The 18,350-nt window shown below is 42.0% G+C and overlaps 1 protein-coding gene across 1 annotated transcript in view; it reads right to left on the minus strand.

Moving 5' to 3' along the window:
- Positions 1–18,350, minus strand: part of susd1 (sushi domain containing 1) — a 155,655-nt gene that overhangs the window by 124,638 nt on the left and 12,667 nt on the right. The window contains exons 2-5 of the mRNA XM_059973851.1: positions 10,028–10,141; positions 8,619–8,774; positions 4,322–4,501; positions 2,579–2,758 (exon numbers count right to left, since the gene is read on the minus strand). Of these exons, the coding sequence (XP_059829834.1) occupies positions 2,579–2,758; positions 4,322–4,501; positions 8,619–8,774; positions 10,028–10,141 (630 nt within the window). The remainder of the gene's footprint in view (positions 1–2,578; positions 2,759–4,321; positions 4,502–8,618; positions 8,775–10,027; positions 10,142–18,350) is intronic.

Here is an 18,350-nt window from a genome sequence, read left to right on the forward strand (position 1 = left end):
GCATCATTGTGCCATCCAATATGGAGAGGGATGTTGGGCAGATAGCAGCTGTTGTGCATATCAGAACCAACAACTCCTGCAGAAAATGAAATGGGGCCCTGCTATGTGAATTTGAGGAGTGAGCAGTTAAAATAAAAGTGACCTCAAATGCAGAAACCTCAGAAATGTTTTCCTGTGCCACACTGTCATGGATTTAGGAACAAGAGGTGGACGAGAGGAGTGACTGAAGGGAAGGTCATGAGAGAGAGGTTTAGATTCCAGGCATTGTGATCACTCCTAGGGAAGGTACAAGTTGGGCAGGTTACACCTCGGAGAACTTTTGCTGGTGCTATTGGGGACATTTTAAACCTAAATGGCAGAGAGACAGGAAACTGAGTGAAGAGGAAGCAAGGGAAAACACAAGTTAGGGAAGAAAAACGAAATGTGGTTGGCATAGAATCCAAGGGCAAAGAACAAAAAGGGCCACAGTGAAAACAATTCTAAAAAAGCTAAGAATGTTAAAAAGATAAGCTCAAGGTTAGTGTGATGCACAGAGCAGATCATAATAAAATGGATGAATTTATTGTGAAAATAATATAAATATGATTGCAGAAACAATGTGATAGAGTGAGCAATGATGCCATTCCCAGGCTATTCACTGTTTAGGAAAGAGGGACAGCAGGTAACTAGCTTTTGCTTGTAAAATAGGAAGCCAATGCAACGGCAAGGAGTGAAACAAGCTCAAAAGGCTACATTGGTGGATCTAAGAAGAACAAAGGGGTAGCAAAAGTTAGTACAGGTTGTATATAACCCCCCCCCCCCCAAGCATTCATGATAATGTAGGGCAGGGCAGCAAACCTTTATGAGAACTTGTGTTCAAATAGGCAATATTCTTCTGAAAAAAATTCTCTTACGATCCATTGTATCTCTTCTATGTAGAAACTATCATTGATCAGTTCATCAGTAACAATAATCATGGACTTTTTGAGGAAAAATGATGAGCCCTGGTGTTTACTCATATGCATTCATTAGTTTACTATTAGTAAAAGTATTATAGAAGCAGATTGAAGTATTTTAGAAAACACATTCAAAAATTATTAATATTAATCTTTTAAAGACAGTTGAAAAGTGGCATCATTCTAAATAATATTGTCATTGGGCTTCAGAAATAGTACTCTAAACAAGCTGTAAAGGGTAAACACAATTTTAAAGTATCTCACCAATAAACTTAAATAATATAACTTTCCTGATATAAATAAAATACTTCTATTGCACAAAGACTTCATGAAGTCACTAAATTACATAGAGTATTTATATTTATTATCACTGAATATCTAGTGTGCACTCACAAAACAAGAGAAGAAAAAATATAAAGCCAATGCCAACTGACCCAACCGTTCACTATCCAAATACTGGTGTGTACACCAGGTCCGGGAGGATTTCAAAATGTATCCTCAATGCTAAATGTTCTCTAGCTGGCACCAAGCCACTTTGGGATGCTTATTCTGAAAACATCTCACTGCTCTCGAGTGGTAAAGAACCATTTGCCGTTTCATTTGCTGCAGTAAAGATAATCATTATGGGTGGGGATTGAAGAATGCGGGGTGCCACAGCACGCCACATGCCAACAAACCTTTCATGCGTGCCATCTCGGTCACGAGTGCCATGGATATCATTGAATAGAAAACCAAAGATTCGTGTGGACTTTAATAATTTTGGGCGACTTAATTCCTCACTTGGACCATCCAAATTAGCAATAGTACTGTTGTGGAGGAGTGTGTTCACGCTGCCTTTTAGACCAATTTGAAACAGGTTATCCTGTACTAGGTATTATGTAATGAAAGATGAGTAATTTTGTGGTATAGCCTTTTTGCCTTTGGCCAAGAGTAACCATAATATGAAGTTGGAGAGAGAGAGTGTTCATTCCAAGACTAGCGTCCTGTATCTAAATAAAGAAAGCTGTGAAGGTATGATAGAGAGGGAAACATTACCAAATGGATGACAGCAGAAAGACAGTTGCTGGCATTTAAAGAGGACATGAATGAGGTATGTGAATTATTCAGTCCAGTCTGGTGTAAAAATAAATGCTGATACATCACAGGGAGCCTATTATGCATAACTTACGGCTACATTTCACAAACTTCCACAATGTCAACACATCCAAGATGAGGTATGCTTGTACTGACTGTGATACCTTTAATCATAAATGACAGTACATGATAGCGTAGTGTTTAGCACAACACTTTCCAGAGCCAGTGATCCAGGTTCAATTCTTCATCACAACTACAAAAACAACTACAGTGTCAATACACAAGTAGTATCTGCAAGAGAAACTCAGTGAGTCAGGCAGCATCTGTAGAGGTAAATAGGCAGATGAAGTTTCAGGTCTAGATCCTTAGACAGTTGGGGATGGTTAGTAATATCTAACTGAGTGTATTTCCTCCAACTAATTGGATGCACCAAATCAGACACCCTGTCTATCTGAATACGTGCCTGATTCTATTTCAATAAAGTGTGAGAAATAACCCCACGCTTTATCTATTGAGATAGAATCAGGTACTTTAGTTACATTTACACCGCTTGTTCTAAGAGCACCAACCTTTGCACTCCAGCTTTTGTCCTTCCCACTGACCCTGGGCAGAGCAGACTAACGTAGTGTTTCCTCCTGCATACACATATCCAGCCAGACACCTGTACATCACGGTGCTGCCGCAAGTTGTGTTCTCTGACGGAAGTTGCACCGTGTTCTCCAAAACTGGTGGTGACCCACAGTCAATAACTGAAGAGACGCAAAAAATGAGTTAGTAAAGACCACTTAACTGCATTACGTCAACAAATTCTTTGAATCTGAAGGGAGGAGTTTGCTTCCCAGTAAAGTGTCTCTTACAGTTGTTTACCCACCAATCCACTTTGGTAGCTGCTTCACAGTTTTAATACTCATTTCACCATTTGGGTGAACATTCTTATATGTGCTGTCAAAACACTGGAAACATTTTATAAATTCTCAGGGACAAAGATGACATTTATACTGCTCACATCATATGTTCTGCTTTGGTGATGACCCATGGGTAACCCCTGACCTCTGAGTCGGATGCAACACAGGTTCAAGTTGCACTTGAACACGAAATCATGGCTGACACTCTGCCTCAGTCCTGAAAGAAGACTCCATCGTTGGAGGCTTCGTTGTAAGAGATGGTAAACCAAGGGCTTGTCTGCACCCTCCACAGGACAAAGAGATCCCATGACCCTACTTCAAGGAAGAGCAGAGGATATCTCCCAATGTACTGGCTGATGGGCACAAGAACATTTCCAAACAGATTACCTGCGGACCATTACACACTAGTTGCTGGGCTCAAATTAAGTATTGTGTTTTCTATTGGTATTGCTTCTGATTTATTATTGCCATCTGCACTGAGATATAGTGAAAAAGCTTTTATTTTGCATGCAATCCAAGCAGATCCTGCCATGCATAATAATCGAGATAGTAAATGTGTTGTTTTGTGTGTACATAATAAAGAACTTTGATCTGGGCAGTTCACCCAGAACCGGAAGTGATGTTGGTGCACTGGTGATCTGGTCACACGCACTCGTGTCAGGTGTCAGGATGCTGGAAGTCCAAAGCAATACACGCACAAAATGCTGGGGGAACTCAGCAGGTCTACTTGACTATCTATGGAAATTAATAGATAGTTGACATTGCAGGCCGAGACCCTTCTTCAGGACTAAGAATGAAGGGGGAAGATGCCAGAATAAAAAGGTCGGGGAGGGAAGGAGGCTGGCTGCAAGGTGATAGGTGAAGCCAGCTGGATGGAAAAGGTAAAGGGCTGGAGAAGAAGAAATCTGACAGGAGAGGGGAGTGGACCATAGAGTAAGGGATAGAAGAGCGGACCCAGGGGGCAGTGATAGGCAAGTGAGAAGAGGAGAAAGGTCAGAGAGGGGAATAGAAGTCGGGTGTGGGGAGGGCATTTGTTTACCAAAAGGAGAAATCAATATTCATTCCAGCTGGTTGGAGGTGGGAATGGGAATTAAAACGTTTGGCCTCCAGGAATTCCCGTGTGTGGCAGATGATGCGGAGGTACTCAACAAAGCGGCCCCCCGATTTGCAATGGGTCTCACCAGTGTAGAGGAGGCTGTGTCTGGAGCACCAGACACCATATGGACGACTCCAGATTCGCAGGTGGATTGGAAGGATCCTCGCCAACGTAGAGGAGACCGCAGCAGGAGCCTTGCCTATGTAGCTGTATAGTGTACCTATCTCCTTTCTACACACCGCCATGAATACAGAGGCAACCCTGCAAAGCTTACACAAAGCTGTAGCACTGAAGTAATTTGGATTACTGACCTTCACACTCCAGGTGCTGTCCTTCCCAATGGCCCAGAATGGAACATATTAAGCTGGTGTTTCCTGTCACGTTCTTATAGCCATGAGCACACTGATAGGTTACTATATTTCCATAGGTTGTGTTAACTGGGGGATACCACAATGCGTTCCGTAAAATTGGAGGTGTTCCACAGTCAATAGCTAGGGAGACACAAAGTTATTTTGTTCTGCTATTTGCACATATTTAATAGAAGATGTGTGATATTGTAGTCACAGAGAGATAGATCATGGAAGCAGACCTATTTGTCCGTTCAGTCTGCACTGACCATCAACCACACATTTACACCAATTCCACATTAATCCTGTATTTTGTATTCTGAATGAATTCTCATAAATTTACCTAGATTCTATGACTCAACTACACATTCGGATTTTAGATTTCCAGCATCTGCAGCTTTTTTCGCTTTGCTCTATGCCAGCTCTTTGAAAACTATCAGCTCAATCCATTCCACAGCAATCTTCCCACAGCTTTTCTCTTTCAAATACTTATCTGGTTTGCTTTGTCAGTTCTCCTGGGATCTGCTTCCACCTTCCTTTGCTGCACAGCGCTATAGATCACAACAGCTCGGGCTTCACATCATCTCACCTCTGTCTTGTAAATTACCTCTAACCATCTCTACTACATATAACCTGAGCAACACATACAAAATGCTGGAGGAACTCAGCAGGGCAGGCATTTCTGGCCAAGACCCTTCAGCAGGACTGGTTCATAGTCAATGAAGAGACGCAAGTTGGAAAATAGGAAGTTCTGTAAAAGGTGATTGGGGAGTTGGTTAGCCCACCCAGGGCACCTACAGTGGAGGGCAATACATAAGCAGAGATCAGGATCAATCAAGACATGGATTGATGTCCATTCTAGATCACTCAGGAAAAGAGAACAATTCCTATCCACTGTCAAGCAACATAGGATAATGCTTTTAACATAAGTCCAAGATAATTAGAAGCTAAAACGGAAGGTTAAACAAATTCAAGAGAAGATTTAATTCAATTATCTAGTTCTTGGACCCGCTGCAGTTTGGTAGTCACTTCAACAGGTCTACAGTGGATGCAGTCTCACTGGCTCCACACCCAGCTTGGACCACCTAGATGACAGCAATACCTATGTTTATTGATTATAGCTCAGCTTTCAACACCATCATACTGTCAGTAATAATAAACAAGCTCCAAAACCTGGGCCTCTGTACCTTCCTCTGCAACTGGATCTTTCTTCCAGTAAGAAGACACAGCAGCTTCTATGGACAAAGGTGTTATTGTCTTTTAAAGCAGATTCATTACGTTCACAAGACCCTGCTGTGCATTAAGAAATTAAATTACTGCATGTCTACCCCATCAGCAAGTTGTTTTTTGGTGGAGAAAGTGAAGGAGCTGGACTTGGTACCATCTGTGATGTTGCCTGTGACAGAGAGGTGTCAATGAGCAAACAAAATCTGCAGTCTAACAGCAAGTGATCACCTTAGTTGCTTTTCTTGTGATCGTAAGATCTCATTAGACGTCAGTGGTGTGGAGTGTTGCAAGTCCAGTTCATTGGTTTATTGGTGTTCAGTGGTGGGGAGTGGCCATAGGCAGGACTAGGCCTCCAGCCGCAGTGTCGCCTGTTTGCAGCCACCCAGGGAGGGGCGTCAGAGTTAGGTGCTCCACCAGAGCACCAGAGGGGAGGTGATGGCAGGTAAGGAGATGAGGTAAGAGAGGGAAACGGTAATGAGAATGGTGAAGTGGGGGATATTTCTTAAACTTCCGGTAATTGTCCCCCACTTCACCATTCCAATTCCCATTTCCCTCTCTCACCTCATCTCCTTACCTGCAATCACCTCTCTCTGGTGCTCCTCCCCTTCCCTTTCCTCCATGGTCGCCTTCTCTCTCCTGTCTGATTCCCCCTTCTCCAGCCCTTTATCTCTTTCACTTATCAACTTCCCAGCTCTTTACTACCCCTCCCCCTCTCCTGGTTTCACCTACCACCTTGTATTTCTTCCTCCCCTCCCCCACCTTCTTACTCTGACTTCTCATCTTTCGTTCTCCAGTCCTGATGAAGGGTCTCAGCCTGAAACGTCGACTGTTTATTCTTTTCCACAGACGCTGCCTGGCCTGCTGAGTCCCTCCAGCATTTTTTCTGTGTTGCCCAACATTTTTCTCTCTTTTTTTGCTTTATTTTTGTACTACTTATTTTATGTTTTTCTAAACATAGATGTAGTGCACACAAAAATGCTGGAGGAACTCAGCAGGTCAGGCAGCATCTATGGAAAGGATTAAACAGTCAACATTTTGGGCTGAGACCCTTCATCAGGACTGGAAAGGAAAGGGGAAGATGCAGAATAAAAAGATGGGGGACGGGAAGGAGGATTGTTAGAAGCTGACGTGAAGCCAGTGTGTAGGAAAGGTAAAGGGCTGGAGAGGAAAGAATCTGATAGGAGGAGAAGTGGAGCAAAGAAGGAAGGGAGGAGGAGGGGACCTAGGGGGATGTGATAGGCAGGTGAGAAGAGGTAAGAGGCCGGAGGGGGAATTTTACTTAACGGAGGGAGATATTGTTATTCATGCCATCCGGTTGGAGCTACCTAGATGGAATGTAAGGTTTTGCTCCTCCACCCTGAGGGTGACCACTTCTTGGCATAGACCAAATGTGGGAACAGGAATGGGAATTGGAATTGAAATGTTTGGTCACAGGGAAGTTCCACTTTAGGTGGACAGGGCGGAGGTGCTCGACGTGGATTCGGGTTAATTGGGCCGTCAGTTAAACAGGGCAGCTGCTCTTCTAGGACAACTCTTACAGAACAAAGTTAATTGAGAAAATAAATGAGGTTCCCTTCATTTATTTGGGACGCTATGCTGCTTAATCGGGGCAGAATTCTGTTACCAGTTTTGAACTAGCATTGGTTGCGTGAACTTGTGTGGTTGTTAGTCACTACACCATGCTTGGACAGAACAGTTTCTAAATAGCACCACTTGAGTGTGCTTGTATTCAAAGAGCAGTGACTTTTGTCACTGATAGTTGGTGAGAAATAAGCAGTTTTACTCACCGTAGTTTCAAGCTTACAGGCTTAAAGGTGCCAGATTCGGCCAGAAGTAAAATTGTAATTATTTCATTACTTCAACAGGTTAGGAACTATGAAGAATTTGGAAGTATTGACAATCATCTTGAATGTAACAATGAAAATGAAGATTTTGAGGATGCAATCATTGAAGACATTGTTGAGGGCAGTCCATTATCTGCACTAAGTGTCTGCACTAATTTTGTTCATTTACAGTCAATGAAAAGAAATCACGGCATACACTGGATGTATTCCTCCGCCAATAGCAATTACAAACTAATACTAATAATGATTAGGAACCAATACCAGTTTTATTGTACTCTAGTAATACTTGTAGTGTTCTAAGTTGATTGGTATTCTATTTAAATACATGAATTTTTACTCGGTTAAACAGTAGTTTGTCTTTTTATACCTTTTTAACTATTTCCATGAAACTTCAGCTATCTGTGACAGCTGCTTAATTGGTCCAAGATGTACAAATCCTGATGTGTTTCAATTCACCAGAATCCACTGTACTTCCTATTGTAATATATGTTTTTTTTTAAATTATGTATTGCAATGGACTGCGGCCACAAAACAGTAAGTTTCTCGACATTTGCCAATAATATTAAACCTGATTCTGATTCATCAAACCAAGTGCTCTCAGGTTGCTGGTAGATTTGAGAGAGGTGCACAAATTCTTTGGAGGAAGCTGTAGAAAAGGCAGGGAAGATTGATCTTTTCCCTAGATTTTATGTATATGAAAGACATTGATAGGGTAAACGTAGAGAAAATAGCTTCCTAATGTGACCCTTATAACCATAATCAAACAATGTAAACTGATTCTATATTGGTTAGTGGCTATCTTCTGTCTTATTTTGAGAAGCTAAGGTTGTACCCTCATATTGATAAGGAGCTAGATTAGAAGACCGCACATCATCCTCTTCAGCCACTGCATACCAAGTGAATTTAATCTCAAATTACTACATGGACATGAAAGATCTAGTGATGAGAAAATTGCTGAAGGCAGATATTCCATGTACTATATAAAATTTCCTATGTAGAGAGGCAAAAATGTATGTTGTGTAGAAATTGCCAAACACTATCTTAAGATTGCTATTGTTGAAGTTTCTTTAAATTTGCAGCAATACTCCATCAATTCAGCTCCTCCAACTTGCATTCCAGTGGTCTTTGTTTTCTCACTTGGTAAATCTAAACATAAATTTACATCACAGAACATGAGGCCAGTTGAATACCTGTGCAATGTGTTCCATCATTAGGGATGAATGAACTCATATTGTTGGATGGTTTGTATCCTTCATTACATGTACAATAGTAGCTGCCATGGGTGTTATTACAAGCAGCATGTAACCCACAGATCTTCCCAGATCCGAACTGACATTCATCTTTATCTACCAAAAAAATTAGAAAAATGTGAATCAGTCATCAAGTATTGGAGAAACATCCATTACAACAGTGGGAATGCTACATCCAATCATAGATGGCGGTGGATAATTCAACAGGAGGCTGGGACTCCAAGGACATTCTCAGCCTCCACAATAACAAGAGGAGAACATCAGTGCCAAAAAGCTGGTTTGAACACACTCAACTATCTTCAGTCAAACACTTTCTCCCCGGATCCCCACTATTACAGAACCATGTGATTAATAAAAACAGATGTGATCAAATGGTTACAGTAATGGCAATAAGACCAGACAAGAGCCAAGCTGAAATACTGAAGCACTGCACTCCAAACAAGCTGCGTCTTCACTCAAGCTGTTCCACAGGCATCAATGGGCAATCTGGAAGGATTCCCAGGTATGTCCAATGACAAATGCTTGACACACTGGACGTAGACACAGTGTCCAGTGGCTGAAGAGTCTAGAGCAAGGGTTCCCAACATGGAGTTCATGGACCCCTCAGTCTATGGTAGGGGTCCATGGCATAAAAAAGGTTGGGAACCCATGGTCTAGAGCTAAGGGTTAGAATATCTTGGAATGGGATGAGGAGCTGTTTCTTCACCCAAAACACGATAAATCTTCAGAATGTCCTATACTAAAAGCATGAAAGCTCAGTCATTGAGTCCATTCAAAAGAAAGATCAATAGATTTCTGGATATTAAGGAAATCAAAGGAGAAGAGATAGTACCAGGGCCATGGACAGCCACCATTGTGATGAACAATCACACAGGATCAAAGGCTACATGAACTCCTATCTGTTATGTTCTTGTGGAAAAGGAAAAGTGGTGAAATAGAATTTAAGGGGATATACAGATGTGAGATTGTGAAAACAAGATGTCTTAAGGATATGGTTCAAGCCCAGCTTCAGAGATCACAGCACATAAATGTAACAATGAGTGATTATGCACATTTGCAGAAACCACATTAACCATATTCAGATGAGGGAATTTGTTCTGGCCAGGAGGAAGATTGCAGAGCATTCTAAGGGCCTTAAGGGAAAGTAACTCTGTCATCTTTACCATGTCTGGACTTGACGTGACTATTGGACAAGAGTGATGTGCTTGATATGCCACTCCATTGTAAACAGCTTAACACCCTTCCCACAGTTGGCCCAGGGCCATGAGGACTGGCTAATTGATGTTGGGCTTGTCAGCAAAGGACAGGCTTCAAGCTATTGTCATGGTAAAGAACAATTATTTTCCAACCTGAACAGATATCTATTCCATTTCCAGAGAATCCAAAGTTACAGATGCAGGCGTTGGTCCCATTCTTGCTCATGCATATGGCATTGACGTGACAGCTCGAACAAACATCAGTGGCTGCAAAGCAGAAAAAATGCAAGTCACTCCACACACTGCAATGCATTTGATTCTTCAGTCCCTTATTTACTCCTTTAAGGGGCCACTTTCTCCTGAATGCAGCAAAGCTTGCTGCTCCACAAGGACTTGGGGGTGGGGAAGGGTGGGGAATTTCTGCACCTTAACCTCACATAAACCCTATTCCCTAGCACAGAGTATAGGAAGCTGCTTTAGTATGTGCTCATAAGCAAAATTAAGCGCAAGGTGCCACAATTGTATCCAGCTGAGTATTTGTGTTGATCGGGTGTGGGCACTATTTTATGTGGGGATTAAGAATACAGAAGTAACTTTAGAGTGAGTGTGCATTTGTTGAGACATAGAGAGATAAAGCATGGAAACAGCCCTTCATCACATTAAGTCTTTGTTAACCATCAACCATGCATTCACCCTAATGCTGCCTGACCTGCTGAGATCCTCCAGCATCTTGTATATGTTGCTCTGAATTTCAAGCATCTTTTGTGTTCACCCTAATCCTCCATTGATACCGTGTTATTATTTAATTCTCCCCGTCAGCTTCCCATAGATTCTTCCATTGACCTACAGGCACCAGGGCAATTTACTTGGCCAATTAACCTACCTATCCGCATAACTTTTGGGATGTAAGAGGAAACCAGAGTACTGGGCAAAAACCCACATGGTCTCAGGGAGAGCATGCAAACTCCACATATGATCCCAACTTTCCTCACTGAGAAGCAAATACTCAACCAGATAGGGCCCTGTGCCATCCACACCCAATCTCACTAACAGACCTGGAGGCATTTTCTGGATTGCTTTCTTCCCCCTCTCGTTCTCCTCCTTGAACATTACCTTTCCCGATCTTCCTGTTGTCCCAAATGAAGCAATCTGCCAGTTGTCTCTGTTCCTCCAAAGGCACAGTGCCAGAAGCATGCCCCTGGCCTTCATTCCTTGGGCTCAGAACATGGATTGAGTTCCAGCTTTTCACAGGGAATTAAGTTCATGCTGATTAGGCCACAAATGAAGATATGGATCGAGTAAAAGTATTTCGCTCTTTAAAGAATTAGTTTAGCCCTAATGAGCCAAATAGTCTCCTATTTGTACTCTACTAATCTATTATTCCAAGATATAGGACCAGAGACGATTTCATATAATGCCCAGCATGTTGGTCTTTCACACCAAACCTACCCATAGTTACTTCACCAAAGAACTGTATTTCTTCCATCCCTTTCACCTCCCTACCGAGGCACCTTATAAATAGCTAAGTACATTTGAAAAGTAGTCTCAATCACACTGCAGGAAATGTGGCCATGGATTTGGGTAGAGTTCCCAATAAAACCAATGCAATGATATCAGTAACATTAAAAACCAGACAGTCTGTTTATAGTGATGGAATTTGGAGGATTAATGTCAGCCACAAGGAAGAATAATCCTCCTCTTCATCCAAATAATGTTGTAAGATCTTCAACATCCACCCATGAAGACAAAAAGGGCTTTGCTTAATGATGGGCCCTCAAGCCACAGTCAACTGCTGTGGACCAATATGGTTTTTCTGAGTTGGCATGGTACTTCAGCCCACAATCTTTTAATTTATTTAATTTATTGAGATACAATGAGGAATAGGTCCTTCTGGCCCTTCAAGCCACACCGCCCAGCAATCCTCCAATTTAATCCTAGCCTAATCACGGGACAATTTACAAAGACCAGTTATCCTACCAACTGGTACGTCTTTGGACCGTGGGAGGAAACCAGAGCACCCAGAGGAAACCCATGTGGTCACAGGAGAACATACAAACTCCTTACTGGCAGTGGCAGGAAGCCATCTTCTGGCTCTAAGAGAAGTAGCCACGAACCATGACAATGCCCCTGAACAAACAGTTATAAGATTCAAAAGTTAAAGTAGTATTATTGAAAGCCCTGATGTAGTACAAATTAAATGTAATCCCAGGATGAGAGCAGGCAAGCTATGAATTGCCAAAAAATAAACCATTTTCCTGACTCCTGAAGTTAATATCTACCATTGTTCAAACAAAAGAGTATAATTGCAAATGAGTCACTTTATTTCCAATGTTTTTGAATACTCAAAACCCTTCAGTTGAACAACCCTTATCTTTATCCCATTATATTGTCATGCTGCTGCTAAACTAAAGGAAATATTTGTTTTTTATATATTGTAGGTCATCCCTCAAACAATAACTGCCAATCAAGTACTTTGAAATGTAGTTAATACCGTAATGGACAAAATACAGTGAGGGAAATGGGCCCTGGTGGAGGGTCTCAGCCTGGAAATTCATTCCACCCAAATGATGCAGCTTAGTTTGTCTTTGTTTTGACAAATATAAATATGTATGATGTCAATATGTGATGCATTTGATCGTCTACAGTCTGTACTGTTGAACACAAGCACGGATAAACCAGGCCCACTTCTTGGAGCTCACTAATTTTCCTGTGTGTTACTCTTTGTGCAAGAACTAACATACATATCCTGCACTGGTGATCAGAAAGAATCAAAAAGCTCTCCAGGCTAGTGTGGTCACTGAAAATTTCCACCAGCTTTGCACTCACAATGGTAGGGCTAATCACATCACAAGGAGCAGAAGTGAAGGGATTTGTGTTCATGCACGTGTTTCTGATTATATGAACATGCAAGCTATGAGCATTCAACTCCTGAAACCAGCTGCACTAGTTAATATTTTTAATGCTTTTAGTCCTGGCTGATCTGATTATGAGCCCAACCCGGCACTCTCAGTTACCTATCAACCCCTTGCTTATCAAGAACTTATCTACCACTATCTTAAAAAAATATTCAAAGAATTTGTTTCCACCACTCCTAGAGGAGAATAGTTGCAATGACTCACAATCCTCTGTGGGAAAAAAAATTCACTTCACGTCTACATGAAATAGGTGAACTTCATTTTTAAGTAATAGAAGTGTCCATTAAATAAAGCATCCACCACAATAATTAAAGCAGAAAGGAGGCAAAAACGATTTTGATCCATTCATTTAATATCTTAAGATCAAAGGTGAGAGCCCTTTGGATCCTATGTAGCATAGATGATTTTCAGGATTAAAATTGAGGGCAAGTGAGAAAGGCTCCAACCTTGTCATGTTTAACAAGACAATGACACTGTTTAAAAATAGGAAGCTGCCATTTAATACAGACACAAGTTGAATCTTTCACCAGTCAAAATGCAAATGTACGAAATCAACTTCAGAAACAGAGATTGTCTTAGATACTCACTGCTCTAGTTAGATTATGAAGATGAAAAAAATGGTTTATTTTATCAAGCAATATAAGTTGAAAAATCACTTTAATTTGGCACTCTCAGATTCTGTAGAAAGCTACCAAGTGGGAACCAGAAACCAAGGATCAGAGGAAATCAGTGGTGATATAATGGTATTATTAAAGAATTTTATCTACCTGAATTTCAGATCAGCAAATTAATTCTCCTTATTGAATAGACAAAACTTCATGAAAATCAAAAAAAAAATTCTGAGAACCTGATATAAAAACAGAGGATGGTGAAAATGCTCGTGTCAGGCAGCGTCTGTGGAACAAGGTCGGAGAGAAAACAATTTGTATCAAGCTCCAGGAGGATGGGAGAGGGATGGATAGGGCCAAGGGAATATCTTTACAGGTTGAGGTCATGATTAGCTATAAATTTAAACAAGGTCATGTGCTCGATGGGTTATTGGGAGCAGTTAGGGAGGGCGAACATAGTCATTGTTCTAAGCACAGGTTGATAGGTCAGAATGCCAATGGGAGGGGGCATTAAAGTAGTATCAGGAAGCTTGGGATAACTCTGAACTAAACAAAGGTATTCCACAAAACTATCATTCAATTTCTGTTTGGTTTCTCCTGTGTAGAAAGACCACTCTGTGAACACCTAACACAGTGCATTAGGTTGGAAGTGAATGGCTGCTTCACCTGGAAAGATTGTTTGAGCCCTTGGATTGTGAGAAGCGAAGGGGGGAAAGGACAAGTATTGCAACTCCCGCAGTTGCATGGGACATTGGTGTAACAAGGGGTGGCAGGAACAGATCAGAAATTCACAAAGGGAATATCACTTCAAAATACTGAAAGAGGAGAGAAGGGAAATTTCCCTTGGTGGTGGGATCTCATCAGAGGTGGTGGAAATTGAAATGAATTATCTACTGAAAGCAAAGGCTAGTGAGATGGAAGTGATAACAAGGGAGTTCTATCATTGCTCTGTCCAGGAAGAGAGGAGTTGAAAGCAGAAGTGTGGGAAATCGATGCAGTCAAGGGCTCTGCGGAAGGGCAATGCGTGTTTCAGGAAGAAGGATGACATAACAGAGGCTCTCCTCTGGGAATACGACAGTGGAAGAACTGGGAGGATGGATTGAAACTCTTACAGGCTTGAGGTTAGGAGGAAAGTATAGATGGGATTGCTCTGGGGATCTGTAGGCTAGATTTTTCTTACCAGCCTATTTCCTAGGGCGGAGACAGAGATCCAGAAGTGAAGCGCCAAGAATGGGCCACGTGAAAGTGAGAGCAGGGTGAAATCTGGCAGCAAAAACTAATGTAACTTTTTGAGTTCTGGCTGATTGCAGGAAACAGCACCCGTGCAGGCAATGATGTACTGGAAAAAGTCAAGGGTGCCCCCATGTTGGACTGAAGCAGGGCTACACCAGCTACCCCTACATAAAGGCAGGTGTATGTGGAGCTCTTGCAAGATCCGCTAGCTTTACCTTTGATCTGGAGAAAATGAGTGGAGTTGGAGAAGTTGCTCAACGTGATTTCAGCCAGGCAAATGAATGGCTTCCAAGTATTGACTTTTGATAGCCACACTTGTGGAGATAACTTCTAAAATATTTTGCAGCTGCTTTACGTAAGTGTGCTGTATTCATTTGGCTGTGGCAAAGGAGACAGCTCCAACATTTAGTCCAAGTCACAAAAATAAGCTTGTCGGCAAACATGGCCGAGATAGAAAAAGCTGTTGCTGCTGCTACAGAGAACACCCATTGCGGAAAAACCGGTTTAGAGTGGAGAATAATATTCTGCACCCCTGTAAACAAGGCACTAGCCTCAAAGCCAAGGGTTAGACAAACATGATAGACCAGGATAATACTAGCTAAACAGGTTGTTAGTAGGGGAAACACCAGGAACAGAAAAACATGAAGAAGGGGTCATAGCAACAAAGTAGGTGGCAATGTTTATGTGTGTTGCTTGGATCTCCAGCATCTGTAGATTTTCTCTTGTTTGTGCAGTGACCAGAGATCTGAGCATTATGACGTTCAGAAAGGTGCCATTTAGTCAAAACTTAGAGACAGTAGAGAATGTAGACACTGGGATCTGCAAGCAACACGCAGGGATACTGGAGAAACTCGGCAGGTCAGGCAGCATCTGTAGTGACAGAAGCTGGGAGATGATAGATGGAGGCAACAAACAACTGAAGATGGTGGAATCTGATAGGAAAAGAAGGTGGAGAATTTCTTGTGTTTCTATTTCCACTCTCCTCTCCTCCACCTACTGTACTTATCTACGCCTCTTTAGCTGAATCCATCCGTCAATTGCTAGCTCTTGCTCTACCTCCTTCCTTCGCCTTTTTATACTGACCATCTCCCCTCTATCTTTCAGACTAGATAAAAGTTCTTGACCCATAATGCCAACTGTCCATTTCCCTCCATAGATGCGATTTCACCCACTGAGTTCCTCCAGAATCTTGTGCATTGAGCGGTTGGTGAAAAGCTTTCTGAATTTTAAATATACTCTGATTGAACAACAAATGTTTTAAGTTCAGCGCCATATGCAGTTTCTCATTCTGATGCATCTTTGGACACAGAACATATGCCTGCTTCTCAACAATGTTACAACTTTACTGACATTCAGTCTTCAAGTCTCAACATGTACAGTAAATAAGATTGAAGGTGTTGTCTTCTAAATAAACCTCTACCTCTTTAAAAATATAAAGAATCTCAAACATGCAAGAATGTTCATAATGGTCACGTAAGATCAGTAGTTACTGTTGACAACAGACTAACTCTGTCAGGGAAAGATTAGTTCAAAATATTGAATGTGAATTCAGAGAATGTATTTACTAAGAGCATTTTGCAACAATGTCTATGAAAGCTTCTGGAGTGAAATGAAGACCTGTTCAAAGGTTTGTATCTTGGCTTCAACAGACACAAATTTCACATCCTTGACCACAGAATTACTAGGGCTGCAGTGGAGGCTCTAAGATAGTTTGGCGGGGGGGGGGGGGGGGGGGGTGGGAGCCAGGGTGAAAGGTCAGAGGATGGAGCAATTGGTGTAGCAAAGGTAAATGCACCATATAGAGACTGTGGGGGATGATAAGCAATGGACAGGGCATAATTGTGGCCATTGGATTAGTTGAAATGTGTCTACTTTAATGAAGTAGTTTCAGAAAACAAGAGTGATGAATGTAGTGCATGGATCAGTACATGGACCTACAACATTGTGGCCATTACAGAGATTTGGGTATCACAAGGTTTGAAATGGCGGCTGGATGATCTGGATTTAGATGTTTCAAAAGGGATGGGGGGGTTAAAAGAGGTGGGAGAATGGCATTGCGAATCAGGATAGGATGATCAGGAGGATGTCATGGAGGGATCATCTACTGAAGCTACTTCACTGTGATTGGAAGTCAGAAATTGGAAGGGAACAATAACACTATTGGGAGTGTTCTATTGACACCCTAGTAGCAACAGAGACACTGAAGAGCAGATTGGGAGGCATATTTTGGAAAGGTGCATAAATAGCAGCGTTTTTGTTAAGGGTGACTTCAACTTCTCTAACTTTGATTGACACCTCCTTAGTGCAAAAGGTGTAGGTGGGGCAGAATTTATTAGGTATGTCCAGAATGGAGTTCTGACACAATTTGTAGACAGATCAACTAGAGGAGAGGTTATACTCGATCAGGTGCTAGGTAATAACCCAGCTCAGGTGTCAAATCTCTTTGTAGATGAATACTTCAGAGAAAGTGACCACAACTTCCTGCCCATTACCATCGTCTTGGAGAGGGATAGAAGCAGACAATATGGGAAAGTATTTAATTGAAAGAGGGCATTTAGAGAAGTATAGTCTGATTAGGGATAGTCGATGTGGCTTTGTGAGATACACGCCTCATAAACCTGATTAAATACCTTGAGAATATGACAAAGCACATTGATGAAGGAAGAGCAGTGGATGTTGTGTATATGGATTTTAGTAAGGCATTTGAGAAATATCCCCATGGTGGGCTCATTCAGAAAGTCAGGAGGCACAGGATCCAGGGAAACTTGCCTGCATGGATTCAAAATTGACTTGTCCACGGAAGCCAGAGGGTGGTGGAGCGTATGCTGCCCGGAGGCTGGTGACCAATGGTGTTTGCAAGGATCTGTTCTGGGACCCCTGCCCTTTGTGATTTTAACAAATGGAAGTGGAAGGGTGGATTAGTAAGTTTGCAGATGAAATGAAGGTTGGTAGTGTTGTGGATATTGTAGACGGATGTCATGTGTAACAACAGGACATTGACAGGATGTGGAAACATGTGAAGTGACACACTTTGGAAGGTCAAACTTGAAGGAGGAACATGGAGTTAATGGCAAAATTCTCAGCAGTAAGGAGGAACAGAGGGATTTACTTAACTATTTATTTACCATTACAGTGCAGAATAGGCCCTTCCGGCCATTCAAGCCCAACAACCCTCAACTTAACTCTGGACTAATTAGGAGACTATTTACAATGACCAATTAACCTACTAACCAGTGCGTCTTTGGACTGTGGGAGGCAACCGGAGCGCCAGAGGAAATTCATGCATTGCATTCTGATGCCCGATCTGTAATAGCATCACGCTAATTGCTACATTACTATGGCCTCCACAGATTCTGGGGTCAAATGTCCATATATCCCTCAAAGTTGCCACTCAAGTTGAAAGGGTAGTTGAAAACGCATATGGGGCATTGGCCTTCATTAGTCAGGGGACGGAGTTCAAGTGCCACTAGGTAACGTTGCAGCTCTATAAAACTATGGTTAGACCACACTGGAATATTTTGTGGTTTTCTCATGACAGGAAGGACGGGGAAGCTTTAGAGAGGGTGCAGAGGAGATTTACCAGGACACTGTCTGGATTAGAGAGCACGTCTTATGGAGATAGGTTGAGTGAGCCAGGGCTTTTCACTCTGGAGCAAAGGAGGATGAATGTACACGAAGATAAGGGACATAGACTGGGTGGATAGCCGGAGACTTTTTCCC

The sequence above is a fragment of the Hypanus sabinus genome, chromosome 7 (genome assembly GCF_030144855.1).
Source record: "Hypanus sabinus isolate sHypSab1 chromosome 7, sHypSab1.hap1, whole genome shotgun sequence".
NCBI classification, from domain to species: domain Eukaryota; kingdom Metazoa; phylum Chordata; class Chondrichthyes; order Myliobatiformes; family Dasyatidae; genus Hypanus; species Hypanus sabinus.